Here is a 27,399-nt window from a genome sequence, read left to right as displayed (position 1 = left end):
ACACACGCCCTTCCCCCTGGTAGTCTGTGAACACTTTGAGAACAGAGATTGCTTCTTATCAGAACTGGGCCAAAGAGTAGCTCCTCTGCTGAGTGGCAGGTGACATGTGACCATGCCCAGGCCAGTGCTCCGGCATTTAATACATGTTTCTGGATGAGTTTTGCTTTTCAAAAATTTATTTCTCCATAAAAGTTTCCAAAATTTCCATGGAGTACCCTAGTCTCTTCTCTCATAACATGCACTCTTTTCTGGGATAGTTTGCCAAAACTAGAATTGCTGGATCAAATCATATTAACTTTGGTCCATGCCCTTTTCTCCCTTTCAATCTTTTTAACAGTATTGAGGTAAAATCTGCAAACATAACATTCACCTAGTCTAAGTGTACAATTTAATTATATTTAGTGAATTTACAGAGTAGTGCAACCACCACTTCCATTCAGTTTTAGGCCATTTCCATCATCCCCCAAATAACCCTGGTGCCTATTTACAGTCAATCCCTGTCCTCACCCCAGGCAACCACTAATCTGCTTTCTGTCTCTCTTGTGTCCAGGCCCTTTTAAAACAACGTAGTAAATGTATTAAATAGATAATGACATTCACTTGGTTTGAACACTCAAAAGTTCAGAAAGTATTCAGTAAAATGTCTCTTGTCTCTGAATTACAGATAACATGGCTTACCCTTCCACATTATTTTTAGAAATCCTGACCATATCCTTAAAAAATTATGATATATTTTAAACATAGAAGGAATCTTGTAAAAATATATAAATATGGATATGCCTGCCAAACAGCTTATCAGAGTTGAGCATTTGGCTTATTTGCCTTTTTTAGGACTGTAATCTTACAATATCTTTGAAGATTACCACCCACCACCTCATTCACCAACCTTTTTCTCCTCCCAGATGTAACTAACTCTTCTGAATTCTGCGTTTATATAACCTTCTGTGTTTGTCCCTTGAGTAAAGTGACCTTGAGCCCTCATAAGCATAATTAACATGTGCGTATTGTTTTGCATGTTTTCAATCTTTATGTAAAGGGACACATTGCCAATGTCTGATTCTGTAACTTGCATTTATTGCTCAGTGTTGCTTTTGAGATTTATGTTTCTATACATGTAACTATAGTTCATACATTTTAACTGCTGTACAATATTCTATTAATGGAATTTATTTATTCACTCACCAGTTGGTGGACATTTAAATTGTTTTTTTTAAAACATATATTTTATTGAATTTTTACAGAGAGGAAGGGAGAGGGATAGAGAGTTAGAAGCATCGATGAGAGAGAAACATCGATCAGCTGCCTCCTGCACACCCCCTACTGGGGATGTGCCTGCAACCAAGGTGCATGCCCTTGGCCGGAATCGAACCTGGGACCCTTCAGTCCACAAGCCGATGCTCTATCCACTGAGCCAAACCGGTTAGGGCTAAATTGTTTTTTTTATTGTTATGCATGATACTGCAATAAACATTTTTACACATCTCACGGATGTATGTCGTAGAGCTTCTTTAGTGCACAAACCTAAGAGTGAAGTTGATCGGGCACAGGCTATGAATATCTCTGACTTTATTAGATGGTGCCAATTTACTCTGCACAGTGAGGGGGATAGATTTCTTCTCCTAACACCAAAGTATCAGAGGTCCCATTGTTGCACTTCTTTAACAACCTCTGTACCATGAGACTTTAATATACCACAGTCCGTAAGCTCACAGTTGTGACATACATGAGCTTCAGCTAATATGTCCCTTGTAAAGTAAAGACAGCCTAAAAGCAAAACTTTTGAGTGTGAAAAGATATATGTAATTATAGTACTAATTTGTATTCCTATTTCTGTTAAGTGGGTCATGAATATTTTCATATATTTAAAAAAATTCAGTTTTTTTCTTCTCTGGATTGCCTTAATATTATTTGCCCATTTTTCTATTGGGCTATTGTTTTTTTCTCTCGTAATGATTTGTGTTAAGTTCTTTATAAATTCTGGTTACAATCCTTTTTGATTATCTACAAGTGTCATTTTTCCACCCATGGCTTGTCTCTCAGCTTTGTGTCTGATGTCTTTTACTATATAATTTTGAATTTAATGTAGTTAGAGTCATCTGTCCTTTTCTTTACAGTTTGTGTTTATTGACTCCAAAAGCAACAAATGAACAAATAAAACAAACAAAGAAAGAGACAGACAAGAGAATGATGCTTACCAGAGGAGAAAAGGGTGGGGAGATGGTGAAAAGGGTAAAGGGGGTCACATATATAGTGACAGAAGGAGATTAGATTTTGGGTGGTGAACAAACCATGGAGTATACAGATGTTATATTATAAAGTTGTACCTCTGAAATTTATATTAATGTTATTATCCAACATTACCTCAATACATTTAATAAAAAATGTTTTTAACCGGTTTGGCTCAGTGGATAGAGCGTCGGCCTGCGGACTGAAAGGTCTCAGGTTCGATTCCGGTCAAGGGCATGTGCCTGGGTTGCGGGCACATCCCCGGTGGGAGATGTGCAGGAGGCAGCTGATCGATGTTTCTCTCTCATCGATGTTTCTAACTCTCTATCTCTCTCCCTTCCTCTCTGTAAAAAATCAATAAAATATTTAAAAAAAAATGTTTTTAAAGTGTCAGTGATGAAAAGCCCAGTAAAACAAGAAAGATCTATAAAACCAGAACAAAATTTTAACAAACATTACTAGGAAATATCAGATAATAAGGGGTAATTAGCAATATGAAAAGAGTGTAATCAAAGAAATAAGTTATACTTGGCCAAAGGTAAGAAGTCCTTTAACTTTTTGCATAGTACAAAATCCCATTCAGCTAAATCAAAATTATTAAAGGGATGCAGATTTTCTCCTGTTTTGCAAGTTCAATTTCTACCCTATTTTCCAGGTTGTATATCTGATCTCATTGACTCTTCAGAAAACACCTCCCTCCCCACCCCTGCTTTTCCTCAGAATCAATAGTTTCCTGAGGGGGAAAATTGTCTTCAGGATGGCGTTATTATGTTTGGAGAATCTCTTGGTATTTTTTGTTCATTCATTAGTTGATTCATTTAAATCTCTTACTCATCAAACATTTATTGTACACTTACTATGTGCGGGTACTTTGCAAATTCTGGGGCTGTAAAGATTAATGAGCTATTTTTGAAATAGAGGTGGTAAACCAGTATTTGGAATGCACACTAGAATGTATTCTAATAGATTGAAAAGGATGAATCAACACTGCCTAGGAAGTAAGAGAGGGCTTCAGAGGGGAGGTGATGATAGAGCTGTGTTAGAGGGAAGGGAACAGGAGTGTTGTAGGCAGACACGAAGGGCCTCTTGCAGGCAGATTGGATGGTCTGTGCAAAGCCATGCTGGGGGCAGAGCAGGATTAAAGGGCACTTACCTGCATCTGAATATCCTTAGAGTTGATCACTTCCACAATGCCCACCACATTGTCAAACACCAGACCAAACTTCTTACAGTTGTCTAGGAAAAAAACACTCCACTAAATATACACATCACATTTATACAAGCAACTCATCACGGTAACTATAGAGCCATAGTTCTGCCCTACCAATTGTAATGGAATTTATTTTCCCTTTTATCTGTAGGGTAGACTTGTCACACTTGAAAATGTAAGCCACTTGTTTCAGTTCAGTCTCTGAAATCACAAGGTCATTCCTGTCCTCTTGGTACTCCTGCGATTAAAACATATGCAAACATTAAATGTAAGGATGTGTAGATAAATTTAATCCATTGCATCCTGAAATTACTATGGAGCTCAGCATGCATTCATTATAGCTTTTTGTTTATTTTTTAAAAATATATTTTATTGATTTTTTACAGAGAGGAAGGGAGAGGGAGAGGGAGTTAGAAACATTGATGAGAGAAACATCAATCAGCTGCCTCCTGCACGCCTCCTACTGGGGATGTGCCTGCAACCAAGGTACATGCCCTTGACCGGAATCGAACCTGGGACCTTTCAGTCTGCAGGCCAACGCTCTATCCACTGAGCAAAACCGGTTAGGGCTCATTATAGCTTTTTAATATGTTTCTTCTTTTAGAACCATTTTCTTACAGCCCAAACCACAAGTCTCACTTTGTTATTGCAATGTTGGAATCAGATGGAACCACTGGTTGTAAGGAGGGTTGGTGCCAATTTGAAAACAGTCAGGTGTCAGGCACCCTGCTTAGGGGCTGGGGGCTGGAGCAGGGATGGGAGAGCTTGATGGTGAGTCTGGACTTAATGATGCTGCAGCAAAGTCTGCGGTGCCAACTACGAGTTGGGCAAATCTCGGTGTATTTTCAGACCACGGTAACCTTTCCTGTGGTTTTGGTCCGCAATCTTTAGGGAAGCTCTGGGATTGGCAGGGGGACACTAGCTTCATTCAACGTGTCTTTATCCTGCTCACGGGGTGGAGGTGGTGGGGGAAGCGGTAGGCTATATCAGCACCACCATCAGTGTGGTAGAATGAAACATGTTACAGCCGATCAGCATGGGGCGCAGGTGAGTTTTTTATGGAAAGAGGAGAGACTCAGATTCATAGAGACAGAAAGCAGAGTGGTGGTTGCCAGGGGCTGAGGTGAGGGGGGGGGGGCAAGGAGTTCGTGTTTAAGGGGTATGGAGTTTCTGTTTTAAAGATGAAAAGAGTTCTGTGGATGGATGGTGGTGATGGTGGCACAAAGTATATACTTAATGCCGTTGAACTGTTCACTTAAATCAGTGGTTCTCAACCTTCTGGCCCTTTAAATACAATTCCTCATGTTGTGACCCAACCATAAAATTATTTTCGTTGCTACTTCATAACTGTAATGTTGCTACTGTTATGAACCGTAATGTAAATATATGATATGCAGGATGGTCTTAGGCGACCCCTGTGAAAGGGATGTTTGACCGCCAACAGGATCGCGACCCACAGGTTGAGAACCGCTGACTTAAATGTTAGGATGGTAAATTTTGTGTTACATTATTTTACCACAATTAAAAGTAATTTTAAAAGTTGAAGGAAAGAATAAATGGGAAATAATGATAAAAAATGTTTATGGAAGCATCCAAAAACGCCCTGGTTTCTAGTGTAGCCATTTCACTTGGATCTTTAAGGCCCTGGTACAGTTTTGCCTTTCGTCAGAGTGCGTCAGGAATAAAGGCTACAGGCTTCACTCACCACTCTCCACTTCTTCCCTTCCAGCTCGAACACAGGGGCATGTTTCTGAAGAGGACGTGACTGGGGAGCCTTGGGGCCCGGGGAGTGGCTTTTGGTGGGAGATGCAGTTTGTCCTCCTTGAGTTCGCAGGCTGGGGTTCTTGTATGTCTTCTGCGCATCCGTGACGTGCCGCAGCCCTGGGAAGGCAACGCAGACACAGTTCTGTGTAGGTTATGCAAAGGGAAACGTCCCTGTCTTCTTAGAGTGACACATGTAAACAGCACAAGAATTTTTTTAATGCTATTTTCATAGCAGTCAAGTTAATATGCAGAATTTGAGACGTGTATAAGTTAGAGTTAATGGAAACACTGTAAGCATTTTTCAGTTTGAGGAACCTCTTCTTTAAGGAGATAAGATGACAGATAAAAGTTCTGCAAAAAGAAAACCATGGTGCCAAAATGGATCACTTATTTCCCCCATGGCTAAATCATTCCGCCCAATAGCCAAAAGGTAAGGGCATTCCAATGAGTATATGTCAGAGTACAGGATCATTTAGGGTTACAGATCCATTCCCTCACTCTCCAGATGAGAAAGTGCAGCTAGTTGAAGCCAGAGAAAAATTCAGAATTTTGGGTTCTTAACTGCCATCCTAGTTCATAGGGACACTTATACTGTAATTCCTATTACCCATGCAAAACTACATTTGCATAAGGTGTTTGGCAACAGGACTTTATTAAATGTTGTATGATTTAAAAAAAAATTAACTGTTTACTGTGAGGAGAAAGTAGTTCAATGATATGATTCCTTGACAAGCCTGTGCAAGGCTTGAGGACACAGGTGCTATTGTTTGTCATTTGTTATTTTTATTTCACTTGATCTTGATGCCTGGGTTGTAGATGGTGCCATAACATCAGGGGCTGAAGTGCTGAGGCAGCGTGCAGTGGTCGACTTAGAACCTAGGGTCTTTGAGTTCTTTCTGGTCCGCCCACTGAGTCCATCTACCCCAGATGAAGACACTGCAGGCTCCTGCCTTCCCCACAGCAGCTCCCTGTGAGCTGGGGACTGGGGTGGAAGGGTGCAGCCATCACTGTGGGCTCTGGGGGACCTGTGTGCCTCTAGGGAAACAGCTCCAAGGTGAGAGCTGATGTTTCTCACCTTTCGTAATGGCCTCCCCTTGGTTCAGTTGTGCAAATAAAGCTGAGCGTGAAGGGGAGGACTGCGCTTGGCTGCCTTCATTCTCGAAAAGTGGAGGTGGCCCGGGAGGAGGTGGAGGAGGCGGGGGAGGCGGAAGGCCAGGCCCAGGGGAGAGGGCAGACAGCGTGGCTGCGGCTGAGGCCACCGGACCCTGTGGGAGAGAGCAGATGGAAAGCCCTGTGTTGAAACTGATGTCCTTGCCCAGCACTGGGATTCTGTTAATGTCACTTACAACCAATGTTGCCAATGAGGAATTGGGGTGCAAGACTCACAAAGGGCACCCCAGAGGTACGCTTGTACATCAGGGGTCTGTGGGATACCTGGGACCCAGAGAGGGTTCACCGTGAGAACATGGAGCATGACTCAGCTGTCCAGACCTGTCAGAAGAAACTCCACATCCTGGATTCACGCTGCTAACTCAGAGGCAAACAAAGCCATACTCACAAATTCATGTCCAAAGTTCAGAGTATGAAGGAAACTGAGCCTTTTGCTAATGGAGAAGCATAAGAAAAAAGTGGTCCAACTGGTAAGAGGATTCCCTTTTTTGGGACACTGGGAATTGCCACCACCACAGAGCGAGAGAGTGTTGAAAAGTATTCAGTGAGTATTAGATGTTTTTGAATCTTCTTGTGCAACTGAAGAAAGAGATACTGAAATCCTTTCTCTGGAACTCATTTTTCTAGTATGCCTCACACTGACCGCCACACAAGGACCACATGTGACCTGGATGCTGTCTTGCCTGAAGGTGGCCAGGGACCAGGACCCACCTGAGGATTTGGCTCCTCTAATGCTGAGGGTTAACAAACCAACTAAAAGCTGCGATATCTATGTGCTATGTGAAGGGCAACCCCTGTTCTAACAAATTGAAATGGCAGTAAAAGGTGATAGACAATAGAGGGATTTGTTTTATCACTTCGAGAGGACTGCGGCTTGAAACTGGTAGGAGAGAAACACCATACACAATAAAGCTGTCTTACATACCATTTTACTTTTAAATTCTGAAGAAGAACACTGTATTCCTAGGATAAGGAATTTTTTCCCCCAATGGTCACACAGTTCTTGAGACTGACCATTTTTTTTGGATGAAAAAAAGTAAGAAATTTAAAAGAGAGTGATGGAAACATGGCTTAAGCTCAATTGTTTTCAATACCAAATGCAATATGTGAAACATTACATAGTGCTAAATATTAACAAAGGTAGCATATCCTTATTTTCCTAAACAACTCACTATTACAAGGGCTCAGTGTCAGGTTTTTAATCTGTGGGTTTTTTAGTTAAAAACAACAACAACAAAACCCCCACATGACTTTCAAAGTGCTTATATGATCCCTATTATGTGTAGAATTACCTTGAAATAAAAATTCTCTTAGTAAAAATTGCCAGTTACAAAAATAGTCATGGGGATGTAAAATAGCGCAGAGGGAATACAGTCAGTAATGCTGTTATAACTCTGCCAGATGGATATTAGATGTACCAGAGTGATCACTTGGTAAGGTATATACATGTCTAATTCCTCTGCTGTACACCTGAAACTAATATAATATTGTATGTCAACTATGATTGAAAAATACATGTACAAAAAGAGTCTTCTCTACTCATAATGCAGATCTTAAAAACCGAGCAGGCTGGAGAGCTCACCTCCTGAAGGAGTAATATGTGATGGGTTTTGTTTCTAAGGAAAACCAGCCTGACTCTATCAGGATTTTCGGGTCAAGCAGAAAATGATCACACAGTTCTTGAGACTGGCCTTAAAAAAAAAAAAAGCTGTCTTAAATGTTTCTATTGTGTTATTGAGGTGAAATGTGAGACTTTGCTCTGAATCATAAAGAGCATAAAAGATAAGTGTTGCGCATCAAACAATATCCCAGCCCTCAGCTCCAGACACGGAGTATTGCTTTTACTCATCAGCACGTAATAACTCAGCTAGCCAGTGGAAGGACAGCCCTTTCTCCCCCGTCTGAAACCCGGCAGCCTTACAGCCCTCCTATTTGTGGGAAGGAGAGACGATGCTGGCTTCCAAATCGCAGAGTGATTTACACGGCCCCCTGGCTCTCAGAATTCAGAGCCGTTCTCCAAGAGCCATAAAAGGACACTGAAACCAATAAACCACATATTCAACTTTTTGGAACTTTGATACGTTCAGATGGCTGACCCAGGAACACTAAACAAAGGATTTACGGCAACAAATGTTGCATATAAAAGCCAAAAAATAAGAGAACTCAGGACCAGCTGAAACTCTGCCTCCGGCTTATCCTTTGTGCGTTCGGGCTCATGCCAGGATCAGCCGCAGGGAGAGCACAAAACTAGGCTCTGGTTTCCAAGGGGACTTTGTGATTAGCATTCCGGGGCTTTGCTGTGTACGGCGCACTTGAAAGCAAACTCATTAGACATTCCCTTAACAGGAGCTCTATGGGCCGCCCCTGGCAGCGCGGTCGCTTCTTTCTCCTCCCCTCCTCCTGTCGGGCATCACAGCACGTGGTACCAGAGCCTTCTGCGCATGTGCCCACCCATGAGTGACAGCCACGTCGACTGGAATCACACCCAGCGTTAAGTCTTCAGACGTTGCAATAAAAACAGAGCGGGGAGATGGTCAGGGAAGGGAAGGCAGCCAAACATGCTGGAAAGTCTAGTGTGGGCCAGGCACTAATTGTTTCCATTCATTTAACATATATTCAATGTTCATTATAGGACAGGCTTTTGCCAGTCTCAATGCCAAACTTGTCTGAACCTTAGCATCATCTGGGAATCTCTGAGAAACTCCAAACCCTGGGCCACATTGCAGAAACACTCTCCGGGAGGTGGGACACAGGCATCAGGTTTTTTGAAGCTCTCTAGGCCAGTGGTCGGCGAACTCATTAGTCAACAGAGCCAAATATCAACAGTACAACGATTGAAATTTCTTTGGAGAGCCAAATTTTTTAAACTTAAACTATATAGGTAGGTACATTCAACTTTAAATTCAACGTTAAATTCACGATTTTCATCTTCCGTTTTTCTTTGCTTCTTCTTTGTAGCCCTCTCAAACAGGGCACCTAAAAAAATGTTTCATTTTATAATAATAAAGTCACCAACATGAAAGAATTACAACTCTTAAATTGATGACAACAATACCTGTAGGATTTGCAGCCGGTTGGAAAAATACAGGTAATTTTATGCTTCGAGTAGGTACTTTTGTCACCCGCGCTCGATTTGCAGACGTGACTAGCACTAACCACTGCACATGAGACTGCTGATTGACTGGCTCACTCAGCTCGTGCATGAATCACTCAACTCCTGCATATCCCTCCGCCCGCCTGCACCTGCGCCGCTTCTCCAGTCGCCCGACTGACCGACACTCCCACTTCTTCTAACGCCACTTCTTTAAAATAGACTCGCCCAGGCCGAAAACTGACTTCTGCGCACGGGCCACGAAGTTTCAATTGCACTGTACATGTGTGCCCGCACGTGGTATTTTGTGGAAGAGCCACACTCAAGGGGCCAGAGAGCTGCATGTGGCTCGTGAGCTGCGGTTTGCCGACCACTGCTCTAGGCGATTAAAAATGTGCTGACAAGTTTGGGAAAACCATTCTATGTGCTGAGATTGATGATAGTCATCACAATAGTATTACCAGAACTGTACTGAAATCCTTTCTTTACAGAAAATAAAGCAGAAAGTCAGAAAGTCTGACCCAATATTAAACGGCCAGAAAGTGGCAGAGGCATAACTCAAGCACATACCTGCTTGATTCTAAAACCTTCTTCAGGATTGGTGTTTGCCCGAGGTGGGGGTCCAGGGGAAATGGGTGAAGAGTGTCAAAGGTACAAACTTTCAGTTATAAAATAAGTAAGTACTGGGGATGTGACTATAGTTAATAACCCTGTATTGTATAGTTGAAAGTTGCTAAGAGAGTACATTTTAAAAGTCCTTATCACAAGAAAAAATTGTAATTACATGTTGGATGGATGCTAACTAGACTTATTGTGGTGATTGTTTTGCAATATATACAAATTTCAAATCATGTTGTACATCTAAAACGAATATAATGTTATATGTTAATTATAGCTCAAAAAATTATTTACAAATTAAAGCCTTCTTCAGGGAAATCTTTTATACCATATTCAGACTTTGAAAAAAACGAGTCACTAGTCGAATGAAAGAACCAGAGGTATGGGCTACCTGAAGACATACCAGGTATGTAGTGTTGCTCTTGGGCCTCTTGGAGTTGGTGTGAAAGTGGTTTCATTTTTATCTCCACTACAGCTCGCTCTATCCCTCTATCGCCTAAGCAGCTGACCAGCGCCTACAGCCACGCTGGAAGCAGGCTTGATCCTCTGAGGACATAAGAAGTCTTGGGTATTGTCCTAGCTGGTTTGGCTCAGTGGATAGAAAGCCTGCCTGTGGACTGAAGGGTCCTGGGTTTGATTCTGGTCAAGTGAACATGCCCAGGCTGTGGGCTCGATCCCCAGTAGTGGGTGTGCAGGAGGCAACTCATCCATGATTCTCTCTCATCATTGATGTTTCTATCTCTCTCTCCCTCTCCCTTCCTCTCCGAAATCAATAATAATAATAATAAAAAACAACCCAAAAGGAAGTCTTGGGTGTTGACACTGGTACCTCAGCATCAAGTCACCGTTGATGCTGGTTTGCTGTGACTCTGTGATCTGGATCTGGAAACTGGTCTCCTGCCTTACCCAGTTTTCCCGAGTACCCACAGGTTCCAGGAATGGGATACTTGCACCTAAACCTTGGTTCCCTGCCTATTGCTCAGGCTGTTCTGGGATGGAGACCGAATTCCCCTGCTGGGGACAGCGGTGACGTAAGGGCATTGCCTCTCAGTGTGGTTTCCTCTTAGAGAGAAACTCTCATGGCAGAGGTAGCGCCCCAGGTTGACTAGACTGGACAGGAAGCAGTGGCCCAGATCAGGGCCTGCAGCCTCAGTTGCCTGTTGAGGGTCCACTGCTGCTCATCCTCAGTGGGAAGGAGGCCCCGTGGGAAGCAGAGCTAAGCGGGAAAGGGGCACTGGGAGAGGCAGGCGTGGCACGGCTCACACTCCGTTAGGTCTGTGTAGGGATATCAGAAGGATCACTTCAGAAGGGCAGGTTGTCTGGAGGTGCTGAGACCAGGGCTCCAGGAACCCGAGAGAGTCCTGGAAGAGTCACAGGGCAACATCTCATTAGCCTGCAGAGTGCATTAATTTCTCAGGACAGAGGCCACGGTATGGGTCAGATTTCCCGTACAGAATAAAACTAAGACATCAAAAAGATGCTGTTTACTTGTAAGTTACCCAAATATTTCTGGTCCTTCTAAAAGAACCCGTTTCTTAATAAAAAATTCTTTCCTGGTATGTTTTACCCTGACAGTTACTTTAATGGTATTTCTATGGCCTAGAATTATACATCTAAAAGCTCAGGACTATAGGATTGTGATAGCTTGGGACTGGCACAGGTCACGTGGATTGGAAAGTAAAGGGGAGGAACCTGGAGGGAGATTCAACCTTGGTTCGGCAGCCATGACTCCCTCCACCCTCAAATGCTTTTAAAGACACGACTTCATTAGGTTGATGAAATGAGTCTCGAGTACCTTAGAGCCCCAGACTAAAAAAAAAAAAATGGAAAAAACAACATTTTATTCAAGTCATGTTAATAATGGCTTACAACCTAAAAAAAGAAAAGCAGCACATTTATGATTCTAAGTGGCCATATTCAGGGGACAAAAGTTCACTTATGTTGCAAGAACACAGCACAAAATCTAAAAATGCTGCTTTTGAAAGCTCTATTAAGATTAATTTTGAGAGCAGATGTTTGATTATATACTTTTTTTTGGAGGGGGCACAAAAGACCTCAAAAAATGTCTGCAAATGCCTTTCTCTAAATTAATTTCAACTGTCCCGGGAACAGCTGCGTCCTCTGATGTTAAATATACGAACTATAACTACTAGATAATGAAACCATTGTATGTGACATGTGGAAAGCTTGCCTTTTTTGCTTTATACAAATACATTATATAAAAATTATATATATTACATGTAATGTATTTATGTACCAATGTGCATCGACTTTTTCATTAAATGTTACTTGAAATAATTACTGATTTTATTACTTTATAATTTAGATTTTCTTCTGAAAGGGAAAGTACTTCTAGTTCTTAAATGAAATCTCCACATTGTTTTGCTGTTGGCAATTACACATGTACTTAACAACCCATTTCTATCCCCAACGACAGACACCATTGCATTAGCTATCCAGTTAATTTGGGTGCAGTCTAGCTTTGGATCTAAATAATCTACAAAAAGGACTCCAATTTTCCATTTTGTTGAGTTTGTACAAAGCAGAATACTGGTACTTTTAGACATAGGTTTTATGTCTTTGTGACAAAATTAAGCAAAATGTGAAACACTGCTGCTTAAGTAAAACACACACACACACAAAACACACACACACACACAACACAACTATGAGCTACAAAGAGAAGTTTCCCATCTAAGATTTTCTGCTTAATAATTAAATTGGAGATTTTCAATTTTCACACTTTAAATTCTAAAGATTTTTCAAACCCAACAAATTAAGGCATCAGATGATTTGGTCTAAATAGACTCTAACTCAGTGGTCGGCAAACTCATTATTCAGCAGAGCCAAATATCAACAGTACAACGATTGAAATTTCTTTTGAGAGCCAAATTTTTTAAACTTAAACTATATAGGTAGGTACATTGTTATTAACTTAATTAGGGTACTCCTAAGGCTTAGGAAGAGCCACACTCAAGGGGCCAAAGAGCCACAGTTTGCTGACCATGGCTCTAACTCTTTAATAGATGGGTTGAAAAGTGAATTAGAATAAGTTGGGCTCATTTGTCAGTTCATCCAACAAATTTACCGAGGTCTACCTTGCAAGGACCTGGGATACGATGAAGGAGGAGGCATGCATCCTATTTGTTAAGAGGCTTATAACCCAGTGGGAGTGTGAAGTATATAAATAAGTTAACTGCAGATGCAGCTGGACATGTGCCATGTGTCACATGAGCCAAGGACACTGGGGGCACACCGGAGGGTGTGGCCATCTCTCCTCAGGAGAGTGGGCCCAGGACAGGCTGCTGTGGCCAAACCATCCAATGCTTTGTAGAGAACAGAAGGTCTACGAGAGACACTGAGGGGTTAGTTCTCAGCATGGGAGAGACGTAGATCTAAATAACATTAATCTCCAACTCTAAGGAGAGGTCGGGCAACCTATAGCCTGGCCTATGCTTTTACAATTTTTTGAAAAAGCAGAGAGCAAGGAAATAAAAATAACACGTGACAGTGTCTTGGAACAAGTGGATTGTGTTTCTTATCACCGAGTTTTTGTTGATGTTTTTTCTATAAAATGAGCTTAGTGATAGTAATGTTCTGAGCCACCTGTCTTTAAATATTTGTGGAGAGCACAGATAAAACTGCAAAACGAAGCAGCTGACATGTGGTGGTTTATGGGTTTTGCCACTCCTGCCCCCATCCTTTCCTCATGTCCAGCTCCCCACCTCCTCCCGCCCCAACACACACACAGCTGTCTTCTGTTTCTTGGTTATATTCTCTCTTTCGCTGCCCACCCTGAAGCCATCCTGGCCCACTAATCACCTGGTATCAGTGACAGTTGACATGTGCCCACTTACAGACTTTAAAGCAGTTTAAAAATCTCCAAACCATTTTAATCACAAATACACTTACATTACCATGCTAAAACTACAGGAATTCACAATGTTTTATAACTGCCCGTTTTGTTCAAATGCTGTTTTATTGATTTTACCAAAGAAAATGAATCTCAAATGGTCCTGTGTAATATGAGAAAAATAAGAGGATGATTAACTTCTCATATACCAAAACAGGAGGGAGGGCTTAAAGCAGTGGTTCTCAACCTTCTGGCCCTTTAAATACAGTTCCTCATGTTGTGGTGACCCCCAACCATAAAATTATTTTCGTTGCTACTTCATAACTGTAATGTTGCTACTGATATGAATCGTAATGTAAATATCTGATATGCAGGATGGTCTTAGGCGACCCCTGTGAAAGAGTCGTTCGACCACCAAAGGAGTCGCAACCCACAAGTTGAGAACCGCTGGCTTAAAGGAAAGAACTATCAGTTTCAGAACCCAAAACTAACTTCCTATATACATAAATCAAAGTTTGCATAGCAGCAAGAAATGCTTTGCAAATTTGTGATTTGGGGTTTGTTTATAGTTTCGATGTCAAAACAAGTTGCTTTCTATTTTCTGAAAGATATAGTTTGATTAAGAACTGAGTCAAATTGATACATTTCCAAATTTGTAAATTTCTATAAGTATTTGCAAATTTTACATTCATATTGATATCACACTTTAAAAAATATATTTTCATTGATTTCAGAGAGGAAGGGAGTGGGAGAGAGAAATAGAAACATCAATGATGAGTGAGAATCATTGATTGGCTGCCTCCTGCATGCCCCCCACCAAGGATTGAACCTGCAACCCAGGCATGTGCTTTTGACCGGAATCGAACCTGGGACCCTTCTGTCTGCAGGCTGACGCTCTATCCACTGAGCCAAACCAGCTAGGTCTGGATATCACACTGTTACTGAAAAACAACTATAATCAAGAAAAAAAGATTAATGGATGATCATCCTGTACAACATAAAGTATAAGCCAAAGTGAATTTATGACTTTAGTTTCTATTCTCTTATTTTTATCACTTCCTATAATTTTGAGACTTCTTCTGCCAATGAAAACAAAGTTTCTGTGGGCCTTTCCAAGGAAACGGAATTGTTAAAAAATACAACTATGAAATGCTGTATTATATTTTAAGCATGGGTTTATTAATATTTTTTAAAAAGTCCACTTAGGGAATATTTCCCATTTCATCTGTGGCAACAGAACACCACTCCCAACGATACGTCCATGCAGTCCAATAAAAAGGTGGTTCCACAACCTGAAGGAAATGTGGGATCACTTTCCTTCAGAGGCAAGACTCCAAACACCCTTATAGACGTAAAGAGGGAGGTAAGGAAGACTCCAAATCTCATGGCTTCATCAATGACTTCCGGTCGCCTCACTCTTCCAGTGGTCCCCACCCTCCCATGATCTCTGTAAGCCATGTTTTCGATAACCTGGAGGGATGTGAGCTATGGCAGTAGATGAAAAAAGAACAAGAAAAAAATCCCTTCAGAGAAGGAAAAATCCTCTTGGGTTGGAAACCGTCTGGGAATAATGTACACAGTCTATAATAGTTTGTGGAAACTGGTAACTTTGTTCGTTGTTCTTCTAATTTATATATTGAATGTGGCCCTTCATAAAACATAGGTGGTGATTTCTGTTTAACCAAAAGTAGAAATGTGTGATGAAAGCAGACCATGCCCTCAGAGCAGAGTCCAGAAGAATATATTGAACACTTTCTAATTTGCTCAAGCCATCCAGCTATTTTGCACAAATTGTCTTGATGAGTAGTCCCAATTATTAGTTTGGCCTTGCTTTGCTCCTGCTATCAGAACTAAATCTGGAATTTCCAGATCGCCTTTTCTCCTTGTCTGCCAGCATTGGCAGCTTGAAAATAAAATTTCTCATAAAATAAAAGGAAAGATAAAATTAATTTTCCATGGGAAAATGTTCCAGAGTTAAAGATAGCAGAGTATACTCACCAAAGAGACAAACCACAGATAGCCAACAGTTATATGAAGACCCAGAGCGACTGACATGTGGCTTGAATTATCTGGACACTTACTTTATTTGGACAGAAAAGCCTAGGTCCGAACTTCATTGAATTAAAGTTTTCGATTTTCTTTCAGATTTTAGGGTCATAAAGAAACTCTTGTATTATTCAAATTATCCATACTTGGTAGATGGCAGAGATGGGGGTGAAGAGGCATAATAATAGCTGTTATAAAGTTGATTTACATTTGGCTCTGTTTTCTATCTTATTTTTTTAGGAAAAAATAAAAGCACCAATAGCTGCTGAGCATTACAGTTGAGGCATACTAACACAGTAACTTTTGTCTCGATTTCAGTTCCAAAGAATACAGGGAAGGTTAGTTGGCGGTTACTGGTAGGTCTGGGAAAAGGTCTGTTATTAGCCTAGCTTGCATCAAGGGTACAACCTGGACCAATACACTGTGGTCCGGCCTTGACCCTGTGTTATATTAAGAGTTTTTTTTTTTTAACTTCAGAACACAATCTGCACCTTTCCCTTATTCCTTCTCAAGAAAATCTTTTTGCTTAATCTAATATTACATGCATTTCCCGAGTTTATACCAATTGGGATTAAGGGGCATGCAGGTGGCAGGTGCAGGGGAGGCACTGGTGACCAATATGCCCTTATAATAAAATACATTGCTCATTTCTATTACCATCATTTGGTAGAAGGAAAAATATGATTTATATGGCTTTTGAGAGATGGACACAATCTGTATAGGTAATGGAATAACACTATGAAAATTCCACTATGAAGAACTGTGATTACAAACTAACAAGTTCAGTTTAGCAAATGTGTTTGGACTTGGTGTGTGTTTAAGGCCCCGGACCAGCCACTGCTGCAGATCCCAGCGGAACGGGAGAAGGACTCTGCTTTCAATGAGCTCCAGCCTTGGGGAGAGGAGATAGTTCTGTGCTCCCCGACTACTGGCACTTGGCTGTAGGCCTTTGCTCAACTGGGCTGTGCCTTCATTTGGAAGGATCTTCTTCAATTTACTATCTGGAAAATTCTTAAATATCCTTCAAGATTCAGCTCACAGTTCTCTTCTTTTGTAGGTTTTCTGGGGCTCTCCTAAGAGAAAATGTCCTGTATCTCTATTACAAGGAACACCTGTATTTGTCTGTGAATTCAGGTTTGTCACCCTAGCCTGGGCTCTGAAGAGCCACTCATTATTCATATTTTTTGTTTTGTTTTGTTAACCTTCACCTGAGGATATTTTTTCCATTGATATTTTTTAGAGATAATGGGAGAGCAAGAGACAGAGAGAAACATCGATGAGAGAGGGACACATCCATTGGTTGCCTCCCGCATTGACCCAGACCAGAGCTGGGTATCGAGCCTGCAACCGAGGTACATGCCCTTGACCGGAATCGAACCTGAGAGAGACCCTTCAGTCCAAGGGTCGATGCTCTATCCACTGAGTAAAACTCTTCTAATGCCACCAGCAATGTGGCCCAGTGCCTGAAACAGGCTAGGTGCCTCATAAATATTTGCTGAAGTGAATAAGGAACTGCTTTATAAGGTAGAAAGTGCTAAGCACCATGCAAAAAATACAGATTTTATTTATTGCTTAAATTTTTTCATCGATTCTTTTTCAGAGAGAGAGAGAGAGAGAGAGAGAGAGAGAGAGAGAGAGAGAGAGAGAAATTTGTTGTTCTATCCATTTCTGCATTCATTGGCTGATTCTTGTATGTGCCCCCTGACTGGGGATGGAACTGGAAACCTTGGTGTATGGGGATAATGTCGAGATAATGCTCTAACCAACTAAGCTACCTGGCCAGGGCAAGAAATACAGATTTTAGCAAGTGTTGCAGAGGTTCTGTGGAGGGAAAGGGTAACTTCCAGCTTGGGGACAGGCAGAAATCAGAGCAGCTTCTTGAAGAGCAGACCTTTTGAAATAGACTGTGAAGGATGAATGGATCAGATTTGATACAAGGAAGCAAGAGAAAGGGGATTCTAACAGCAGGGACACAAGTACTGTCATTACCACACATACATGCAACTGGATTGTCAGCAAGCACACGGGAATGCACAGATCCACACTGTTACTGTCTTTCCACGCATTACCTTTGATGTGACACACCTGCTAATGAAACGGTCAATACTCAAAACGTTCTTTTAGAGACGCCCTCAGCCCTGTGTACCAAAGCATGCCCACCAAAAAACCACTCTGGCTTTCGTACTTTGCTTCTTTTGACTAAAGAGAATATTATTCAGATGAATTTCTCTCTAAACAGGGTCTCAATGGTTTGTGGCCATTTGAAAAAATAAAATTCACCTTTAAAGAAGGAAGATTTGCCACCACTGAGCATCCTAAAAAGGATGAGCCAGCCGGAGGCTTTCTGTCAAGGCCCTTTCTCACTGGGGAGGGACAAGGAGATGGAGAAAGCCACGCAGCTATGAAGGTGATTACTGGCAGGCCTGGTCTCAGGAAATCATGGTGGAGGGGGGCGGGTCCTGGAGGTGTGGAGGCTAAGAGGTTGAACCCCAAGGCAAGGCACCTTATTAGTTAATGAGAAGCTGGGGTGCCCACTGAGTCACTCAGGGTGTCCTCCACTCCAGGGACCCCAGCCCTCCTCTGGGAAGCAGCTCAGCATTCACTCCTAAATCACCGCCTCCTGATTTCCCCGAGAGGGGTTGGGGGAGAGACTGGGAAACAGGGCACCCCAGTTACACACCGCCTTCAACATTACACATTAAAGAATTTTATATAAGCTCACCTGAATTAAAATAGTCCTGAGGTGATGGTTTAAATGAATCAGGGACATATATTAACTTGCTGGCCCTCAGGTTTAGAGAGTTCAAGTTCTTGGTTATGAAAAAGTTCTGGCAAATCAAATAATCTTGATCATTAAAGCAGGCAGTTTTAAAAGCAACTACTGTTTTGATTTAGGGAGAGAAAGATTAAAACACTCAAAAAAACATGTGTTCTAATCAACTAACAAAACTAACAATAAAACTCAAAGGTATTTATGAGACAATAAAAATAGTTCTAACTATAAAAAGCTTACGGCTTTATAGTACAGATAATTCTAAACTATTGTGTATAAAATTATGGATATTTATTTTAACCTACACTTATTCTAGTGAAGATATGGCGCAGGTAAAAATAAAATCATCCCCAAACTTCAAAAGACAGACTTTGAAGTTAAAGGCAGTAATCTATCAAACCAGACAGCTGGTCAGTAAATAACCAAGAGGTCATTACGTAAAACCTTACTCCTTAATTCCATAAACCCGCATCTACCTCTAATGCTCCAGAAACTGCTTTCTAAGGGCCACTGATAAGATAGACGGGGCAGCCTTTCCCAATCTTACTCCCCTGACTGGCCCGGTGATGGTGGCAGCCAGCCTCGCTTTCTTAGAGTCCGAGACCCTGGACTCTAGTTGTCTTGTCTCCGTGACTGATTCACACCATCCTCTAAATAATGGAGTCGCCCAAGCTTTTATTCTCCACAGTATTCTCTTTTTTCTCTGTTCTCATCTATTTAACTATCATCTCTAGGTCCTCCTCACACGCCTTCAGTGATTTTTTAAAATTGGTTGCCTCCTGCATGTATCCCGACTAGGATTGAACCCACCTGACTGGGAATCAAACCTGGGACCTTTCGGTGTACAGAACGACGCTCCAACCAACTGAGCCATACTGGCCAGGGCCCCCTTCAGTGATTTTCATACCTGCATTTCACCTGCTTACTACACCTATTCACCTCCATGGATGTCGTATCTGCACCCCAAAAACAACATGGTGAAAGCTTGTGGATATTTTTCATGCTCCTCTACTAACCCCTCCTGCTGATTTCCCTATTTTCATTGATGTTATTATGATTCTCCTGGACTTCCAGATTGGAAACTTTGTGTTTAGAGTTAATATCGGTGGGAAGAGCTCAGGAGATTTATCTCAGTGCAGTGGCGGATGCAATGGCATGAGCGCACTCGGCCTATACAAGCTTCCTCGGCACACCGGGAAGTGGCAGCAAACAATAAAACTCAGATCCGCGTCTTGAATCTGATCACCAGAGTCGGGCATGCTTCGTTAGGACTCCGTCGGCCTCACCCCCGCGGGACCCCCTGCCTCAAATATCTCTCTTCACCTCTCTCTCTGGCTCTTCCCTTTGTCCTCCAATTCGGGGTCCACTCCATCTCTTTCTTTGCATTTGCACTGTCACACTCTAGGTCACATACTACCACACCACCCCTGGACATCCACTCATCTCCTAACATGTACCAGGGCCTCTAATCTCTCCCCATTCCATCTGTCTTGCACATCTCCGACATCATTACTTACAGTGTAAGTTTCTGAAACAAGACCTAGTGTGAAGAAAAGAACCCTGCACATCACATAGGCACATCTTTTTAGGAACACAGAAGGATTTTGTCATTTGGCCCCGGTTTGCCTGTCTGACCTCAACTCTTGCCTCATTCAACTCTGCAAAACGACCAGCTTTTCTCTCAAAGCACTTTGTTCACGTCCTATGTGCGTGTGCTGAATTCTCTGCTAAGAACTGCCCTTTCCTTTACTGCCTGGCTCAGGAACACCTGCTCGTCCTTCAAGACCCAACTCAAATGTCTTGCCCGCCCAGGAGCCCAATTAGCTAGGTTTATTTCCAACACAGCCCTGTATTGTTGTTATTCATTTTTGCTTCATAATTAAAATCTGCTATTTGATGGCAAAAACTGAGCATAAATATAATGCCTAATGTATGCTCTATACATGGTAGGTAGCAATAAATAGTTATGAAATAAATGAATCAGTAAAAATTAATGACATCCCTTCAGTCTCCCTTAAGTTGGACTCCTTTGGTCTAACTTAAATACATGAGAGCAGTGCTTTTCAAACTTTAATGTGCATATAAAGCCCCTGGCAAGTCTTATTAAGAGACAGGTTCTGATTCAGCAGGTCTGGGCTGGGGCCTGGGATTCTGCATTTCTAACAAGTTCCCAGGTTGCTGCAGGCTCAGGGACCACGCTGCACTGCAGGATTGGGTGTGTCCCCCATATTTTCCTGGCCTATGACATTCATCATGCTTTGTGCTTCCTCTAGGATGCTACTCATCCCATTATCATGTTGTATTGTTTATATATTCATCTAGAATGGGAGTTTCAGTGGACAGAAACTGTGTCTACCGAGTCATAGATCCCTCTTTGTATTCTCAGAATCTGGGGCATGGTAGGTGCGTCAGCAATGTTTAATTAGTAGTCTCTTTCTGGCTGAACTCACCACCATTTCCAACCTAACTCCATTATCTGTGCACTGGAGCTCATTTGTTAGTCAATGACCCTCCCAACTCCTCCTGGTCTCTTCCGTAGGAGAAGAAAGGGAGCTAAAAACCCAAGAGCAATGGAGCTGACTGAATGCAGCTGTGGTCAGGTAGACTGGAGAGAGCCAGTCTCCGAAGCCACTGAGATCAATGGGCTTGTGATCCAGACAACCGGCACACCATCCAGGCTTCATCCACTCACTATGGTTAATAAACCCCAGGCAGAGGTTTGGGACAACTTTAAAATATGGTGTGTAAAAAGCTTGTATCATCTGTAAATAAATGTGCACTCTGCCAAAAAATAGCAAAAATTATTACATTATTAATAATTTGTCTCCACATTTTTTATTGAAAAAATGCATAAAATAATTCTGTTTAAAGCCTCAATGAAAATTTAGATATAAGAGATTGAGTTTTTGCTTGTAAAATCAAGAAGAAGCCAGAGAGGACAGATGACTTGAAAATTTAAAGACATTCATATTTAATGACATGCTAGAGCATCTACATTATTTATAATAGTCAGGGTACCCTCTGGCTGAATTTTAATTTGATCACAAGCAAACTGTTAAATTTTTGCTTTGTAAATGGACATTTGTTCTTTATGTTGAGAAACAAGCTGAAAAGAAATATGTACCTGCAAGAAAAGGAGTGATTTCAAAGTCTCTTGCTTTGTGATAAATAAAACCCCACCTTGTATAATATTATAACCATTTCCAATGATAGGCATTTTCTGGAGGTTCAGGGGAGGTTAGGATGGATGACAATTGGTATATAGGATAGATTTTTAAAAAAATCACCTTATTAGCAGAGGGAATTCCATCACCGTTATATACTACTTTATACACATTCATCAATGTGTAGTTTTATCCTGCTTTACAAATAATTATGTCATAGCTATTTTCAAAGCTAAAGTAATTCAGACAGACTTGTAAAAGGACAAAAATCTGTCAAGTTTAACATCAGAAAGTGAAGAAAACAACCGCACGTTATCCTATTTCTGTGAACTTCTTTTCACGACCTTTTTTCTGGCCAGATCCTCAGAAACAGAGTAACAGCTGGAATGTTGATCTGGGCAATTCATAGAAAGATCAGTTATTTCGGTAATTACAAGTGTAAAGATTAGGCCTTAGTGGTTCAGCGTTAGTTATCTGATTTGTAGGAACTGCCAACAGATATTACAAATCTGACCTACTGCCCAGGAAAATAATGAACATTATTGGGTTCCTGCCAAAAGATCAATTTATTCCACAAAGTGCATTTGAGACTAGTGCATATGAGGAAACTATGTAAATTAATATGGAGAAGAGTTCCTGATCACTAAACTACCCCCAAACTGCAAGAAGTTTCTGGTGTAGAGTCCTAGTCCATGGCCATGTTGCAGAAAAGAGAAGATTCCATTTGCCACAGTGAATGTGAGGAGAAATTCCAGACGCATTACTTCACAGCTGCTTCTTCCCCCAGCGTACCCCCACCTGCGCCAGCACACTTGTGCACACAGGGACCCCTCGCCAATCACTGTCCTGAAAAACTGCTGGCTGCAAAGTTTTCATTTCACCCTGACAACTGAAGGCAGGAACAGTTGTCTGACACAGCTGCAGTCTGGACGCAAAGGTTAGGAGGTGGGAGCAGGCAAATACAGTTCCAGTGCTAACTCGGGGCTGATCTTTCTCAGAGCATGTACCGTTGGAAACAGGCTCAGGCTCAGCGCAGGCATGCAGTCAGTCAGCTGGTCACTCAAACCCACAGAGCGCAAATCTCAAAACCCAATTTGAAAGAAGAAAACCTGTTACTCAAAATACTTAAATTTATATTTAAATTAAAAAATATTATTAAAAATATTTTTAATAATTTTCTTTTTTTACCCTAAATCTAAGAAGGGAACAAAAATATGAGGAAATAGGTTTCTGTGTATACGTCTTAAAACTTGTCAGAAGATTTTGTACATATAATGTTATCTCTGGACCAACATTTTCTTACCATAGTCATTTCTCACTTTTAATATCTGGCCAAAACTTTATCATACTGCTCTTCTATTAAAGAAATGAAGTAGATGCTCTGCTTTATAATGATTACCATTTTGAATAGAATTTTCCAGGAGCATGACATGTGCTCAATAAATAATAGCTGTCATTTTTTATTATGGCAACCCATGCTGCCCAATACATGCTCCAAGGATCATTTACATTTTGCACAAATATAACATTTTTTGTTTTATAACATGTTTTTCAAAATGTGGAATATGACCCCATCAGTGGGTCATGAATTTAGTGAATCTCAGCCAGAATTTTATAAAAAATGAAAGAAAATGTAAAAGAAAATATCTGAATGCATATCATGTGGTAAGAAAAAGTATTGTTTTATGAAACTTATTTTAGTATTGTGGGTACAGTGTGTGTGCATGTGTGTGTGTGTGTGTGTGTGCAAAATGTATTTCTAACTATGGGTTGCCTTAAAAAAAGTTTGAAAGTCATTGTTACAAGGCATATATTTCTAATGAACATAATGAAAAGATAAGTATTCACTCTAGATCAGCCGCGGGCAAACTACAGCCCGCGGGCCGGATCCGGCCCGTTTGAAATGAATAAAACTATTGAAAAAAAAGACCGTACCCTTTTATGTAATGATGTTTACTTTGAATTTATATTAGTTCACACAAACACTCCATCCATGCTTTTGTTCCGGCCCTCCGGTCCAGTTTAAGAACCCATTGTGGCCCTCGAGTCAAAAAGTTTGCCCACCCCTGCTCTAGATAGAACAAAGCAAATTACATTTATTTATCTATAATTAATAATAAATTGTTTTTAAAAATATTTATTGTTTCCCTAGCCAGCTGGGCTCAGCACAGTCTTATAGTTAAGTCTTGATTGCTGTTGGTGTCACTGGGAGGAAATGACCCCCAGACCAATTGGCCTTGAGGACAACTGAAGGCAGGAACAGTTGTAGGACTTCCATTCAGCTGTGTCTACAATGGAAGAGCTGCTGTGCAGGAGGCACCCCTATGCAGCAGGTCTTGCTTCAGTGGGTCTTTGGTGCTCACTGAGTCTTCCCTTTGAGTGAGTCACTTGTAGATGTATAGAGTTGTAATTTGGTATGGTCTAATGCTTACCATTGGGTGCACTGGCTATGAAGCCTCCCAGGAGTTACAAACTCAGACACTGCCTTTGTGAGATCTGCAGGTGGCTGCTACTTGTTTTGGGCTTGGAAGTGCCCAGACATGGCCCAGCTGTGAAGCAAGGCAAGCTGCTGCTAGTGCCAGGTCTTGGGCCTTTTATTGATAGGTTTGGGGCACGATGACATCAGTAGCTGCTTATTTGAGAGATTTTAGCAAAGTCTGAAGCCTGAGCCAGGATAGGCCATTCATATGGAAAAGCAGCTGCAAACAGCTTAGGTGGGGCTACATATTGGACTGGATGGGGTTTCAGGGAATCACCAGGGTAGAACAAACAGTGTGGGCCATGCTGATGGAAACTCAGATATGGCTGTCACTCAGCTCTGCAAGAGGGGAAGTCTCAGCACAGGAACAATGACCCCTAGGAGCACCCCTGTCTGGAAGAAAGACACCCCGAGTTTCTGACCTGATGCCAGATAGTCCAGTTCCTCCCCATATTTCCCTGGATTCCCCCAAAGTCACCACCCAGCACTAGAGCTCAGAGGAAACAAGACCATATAAGTTCGTGTGTGGGCCCTTTAAGAGGAACACCTAGGACTCCAGCAGCCTCTACGTTACTCAGCCACAATCCCCACTGGTTTTTATATCCTAAAGTTAGGAGGACTTCTCTTTACAGCTCTGGGACCCTGGGCTGGGGGTCTGGTGTGCAGCTGGGACCCTCTGCTTCTCACAGGAGGCCTTGGAGATATACCTCCCAATTAAAAAGATGCCACATGTGGGTATTGGACCAGCCTGTTCTGCACCTCTGCTCCTCCTACCAGTGTCAATGTGCTTTCTTCTTTACTTCTCTAGTTGTAGGACTTCCATTCAGCCAGCTTTCAGATGGTTCTGAATGATGGTTGTTCAGTATTTTAATTCTAATTTTGATGTGGTTGTGGGAGGCAGTGAGTACAGGTATTTACCTATGCTGCCATCTTGGTTCCAATCCCAATCAATTCTTTTTTTACATTTAAAACAAAATTACTCAGCTCTGCATATTGCATTAAAGGTATTCAAGCCATTTAAAATTAAATTTCTATTCATTTTCCATGGGCACCATTAGAGAATTAACATTTGTTCACATGATTATTTTCAATAAATTGCTGCTTATTCCTATTTCATTTATATACCATGCAATAATGAGATATCCAAAGACCATTGATGTTTAGTTTGTTATTTTCTCATGATGACCTATCTTTCATGGCAAACTTGTGACAATTTTCCTTGATGACAAATTACAAAACAGCATCTCATTGGAAATGTATGAAAAATAATTCCACCTACACATTTCCACACATACCCTTCAAATATTTATGAACTCTTCTCTCAGAATTCATAACATTGTGGGCAAAAGAAAAATAATCAACTCAATTATTGTTTCTCACACTATACATTTCAGTTTATGGAGAAAATAGGCAAAGTAGAAAATAAAAAGAAGTGTCAGTCTTTAGGGGTCAATGTTAACATTTGTACAAGCATTGGGGAACAAATGCATAAATCCCACACTCCCTTGAAAAATCACAAACTCTGCTTTCCTATTAAGCCTAATCTACTAACATTAACACTTAGAATGAGGTTAGGTCAGTGGTCGGCAAACTCTTTAGTCAACAGAGCCAAATATCAACAGTACAATGATTGAAATTTCTTTTGAGAGCCAAATTTTTTAAACTTAAACGATATAGGTAGGTACATTGTTATTAACTTAATTAGGGTGCTCCTCAGGCTTACGAAGAGCCACACTCAAGGGGCCAAAGAGCCGCACGTAGCTCGGGAACCGCAGTTTGCCGACCACGGGGTTAGGTGATACAGTACAGCTATCAGCAAAGTGTGGTTCTACTCTCAAATAGAATTCACAAATATGCCATTTCAACTCAGCGTTTACTCTAGTTAGACCATCCACTGTGACCACTGAAAGGCAACATTCATTTCTAACAGAAGGGATTTTTCCATGAGAAGCATTTCCCAAACCGGTACATAGTCTTAAAAGGTCAAAGAAGATTCTAAAAGACCCATAATTCACAACTTAGTTCAAACTATTCGCTGAGCACTTACTCCATGCCAGGTACTATGGGGCTAAAGGTAGAGATGAGTTTCCAGTCAAATGAGAGAGCCCTGGAAGCACACAAAAAATTACAATTCTATATACTGAAGGCTATGATTGAGGTATAATAAAACTATGAAAGAGGCATAAAGGGAGGGCCATCCATTCCAGATGGAGAGCCAATAAAGATCAATGGAAAATTCTTGAAGAAGTGATGTTGAAGCTGAGTCTTGGAGAAGAGGGAGGGTGTACTTCCCCCAGAGAACTCAGGCCACATAACATACTATATGTTTGGGACATTGCATTAAAGGCTGGCCCATATAAAATTTGAAAATTTTGAAATAATGACAATTTGATTTGGTTCAGCCTAAGCATTGCATATGGTCAGGATTCCATGAGCAGTTTCGCAGTGTTGGGATGCAGTGAGATAAGGGAGGGTAAGAGAGGAAGCTGAAGAAGAAGGCAAAGTTCAGATCAACATCTCGTGCACGAATTGAAGTGGAAACAGACACAGCTTGGGATTTTAACCCAGGACTAGAATATCATACAGACTAGCAGAATTGCTTAAGTATTCAAAAATATTATTTTATAAACTTTAAAACATCAGAAGAGAAAGCAAAAACATTACAAAAGACATTTTATTCATAATTCTATTTCCTTAAAATTAATAACAATTTCAAACCTTTCTACTTCCTTCCATTTTTATGACACAGTTTTTTTTAAAATTAAATCTTTATTGTTCAGATTATTACAGTTGTTCCTCTTTTTTCCCCCCATAGCTCCCCTCCACCCGATTCCCACCCCACCCTCTGCTCTTACCTCTATTTCCTTAAAATTAATAACAATTTCAAACCTTTCTACTTCCTTCCATTTTTATGACACAGTTTTTTTTTAAATTAAATCTTTATTGTTCAGATTATTACATTTGTTCCTCTTTTTTCCCCCCATAACTCCCCTCCTCCGGTTCCT

General features: G+C 41.2%; 1 protein-coding gene across 1 annotated transcript in view; it reads right to left on the bottom strand.

The window, feature by feature from the left end:
* The window catches only part of CAP2 (CAP, adenylate cyclase-associated protein, 2 (yeast)), a 148,252-nt gene that overhangs the window by 7,235 nt on the left and 113,618 nt on the right, over positions 1-27,399 (bottom strand). Inside the window, exons 8-11 of the mRNA XM_006764072.2 lie at positions 6,276-6,465; positions 5,142-5,317; positions 3,551-3,674; positions 3,380-3,462 (exon numbers count right to left, since the gene is read on the bottom strand). Of these exons, the coding sequence (XP_006764135.1) occupies positions 3,380-3,462; positions 3,551-3,674; positions 5,142-5,317; positions 6,276-6,465 (573 nt within the window). The remainder of the gene's footprint in view (positions 1-3,379; positions 3,463-3,550; positions 3,675-5,141; positions 5,318-6,275; positions 6,466-27,399) is intronic.

The sequence above is a fragment of the Myotis davidii genome, unplaced genomic scaffold (assembly GCF_000327345.1).
Source record: "Myotis davidii unplaced genomic scaffold, ASM32734v1 scaffold279, whole genome shotgun sequence".
Classification (NCBI taxonomy): domain Eukaryota; kingdom Metazoa; phylum Chordata; class Mammalia; order Chiroptera; family Vespertilionidae; genus Myotis; species Myotis davidii.
Note: the sequence above shows the minus strand (reverse complement) of the source record. Positions and strands in the feature narration are given on the sequence as shown.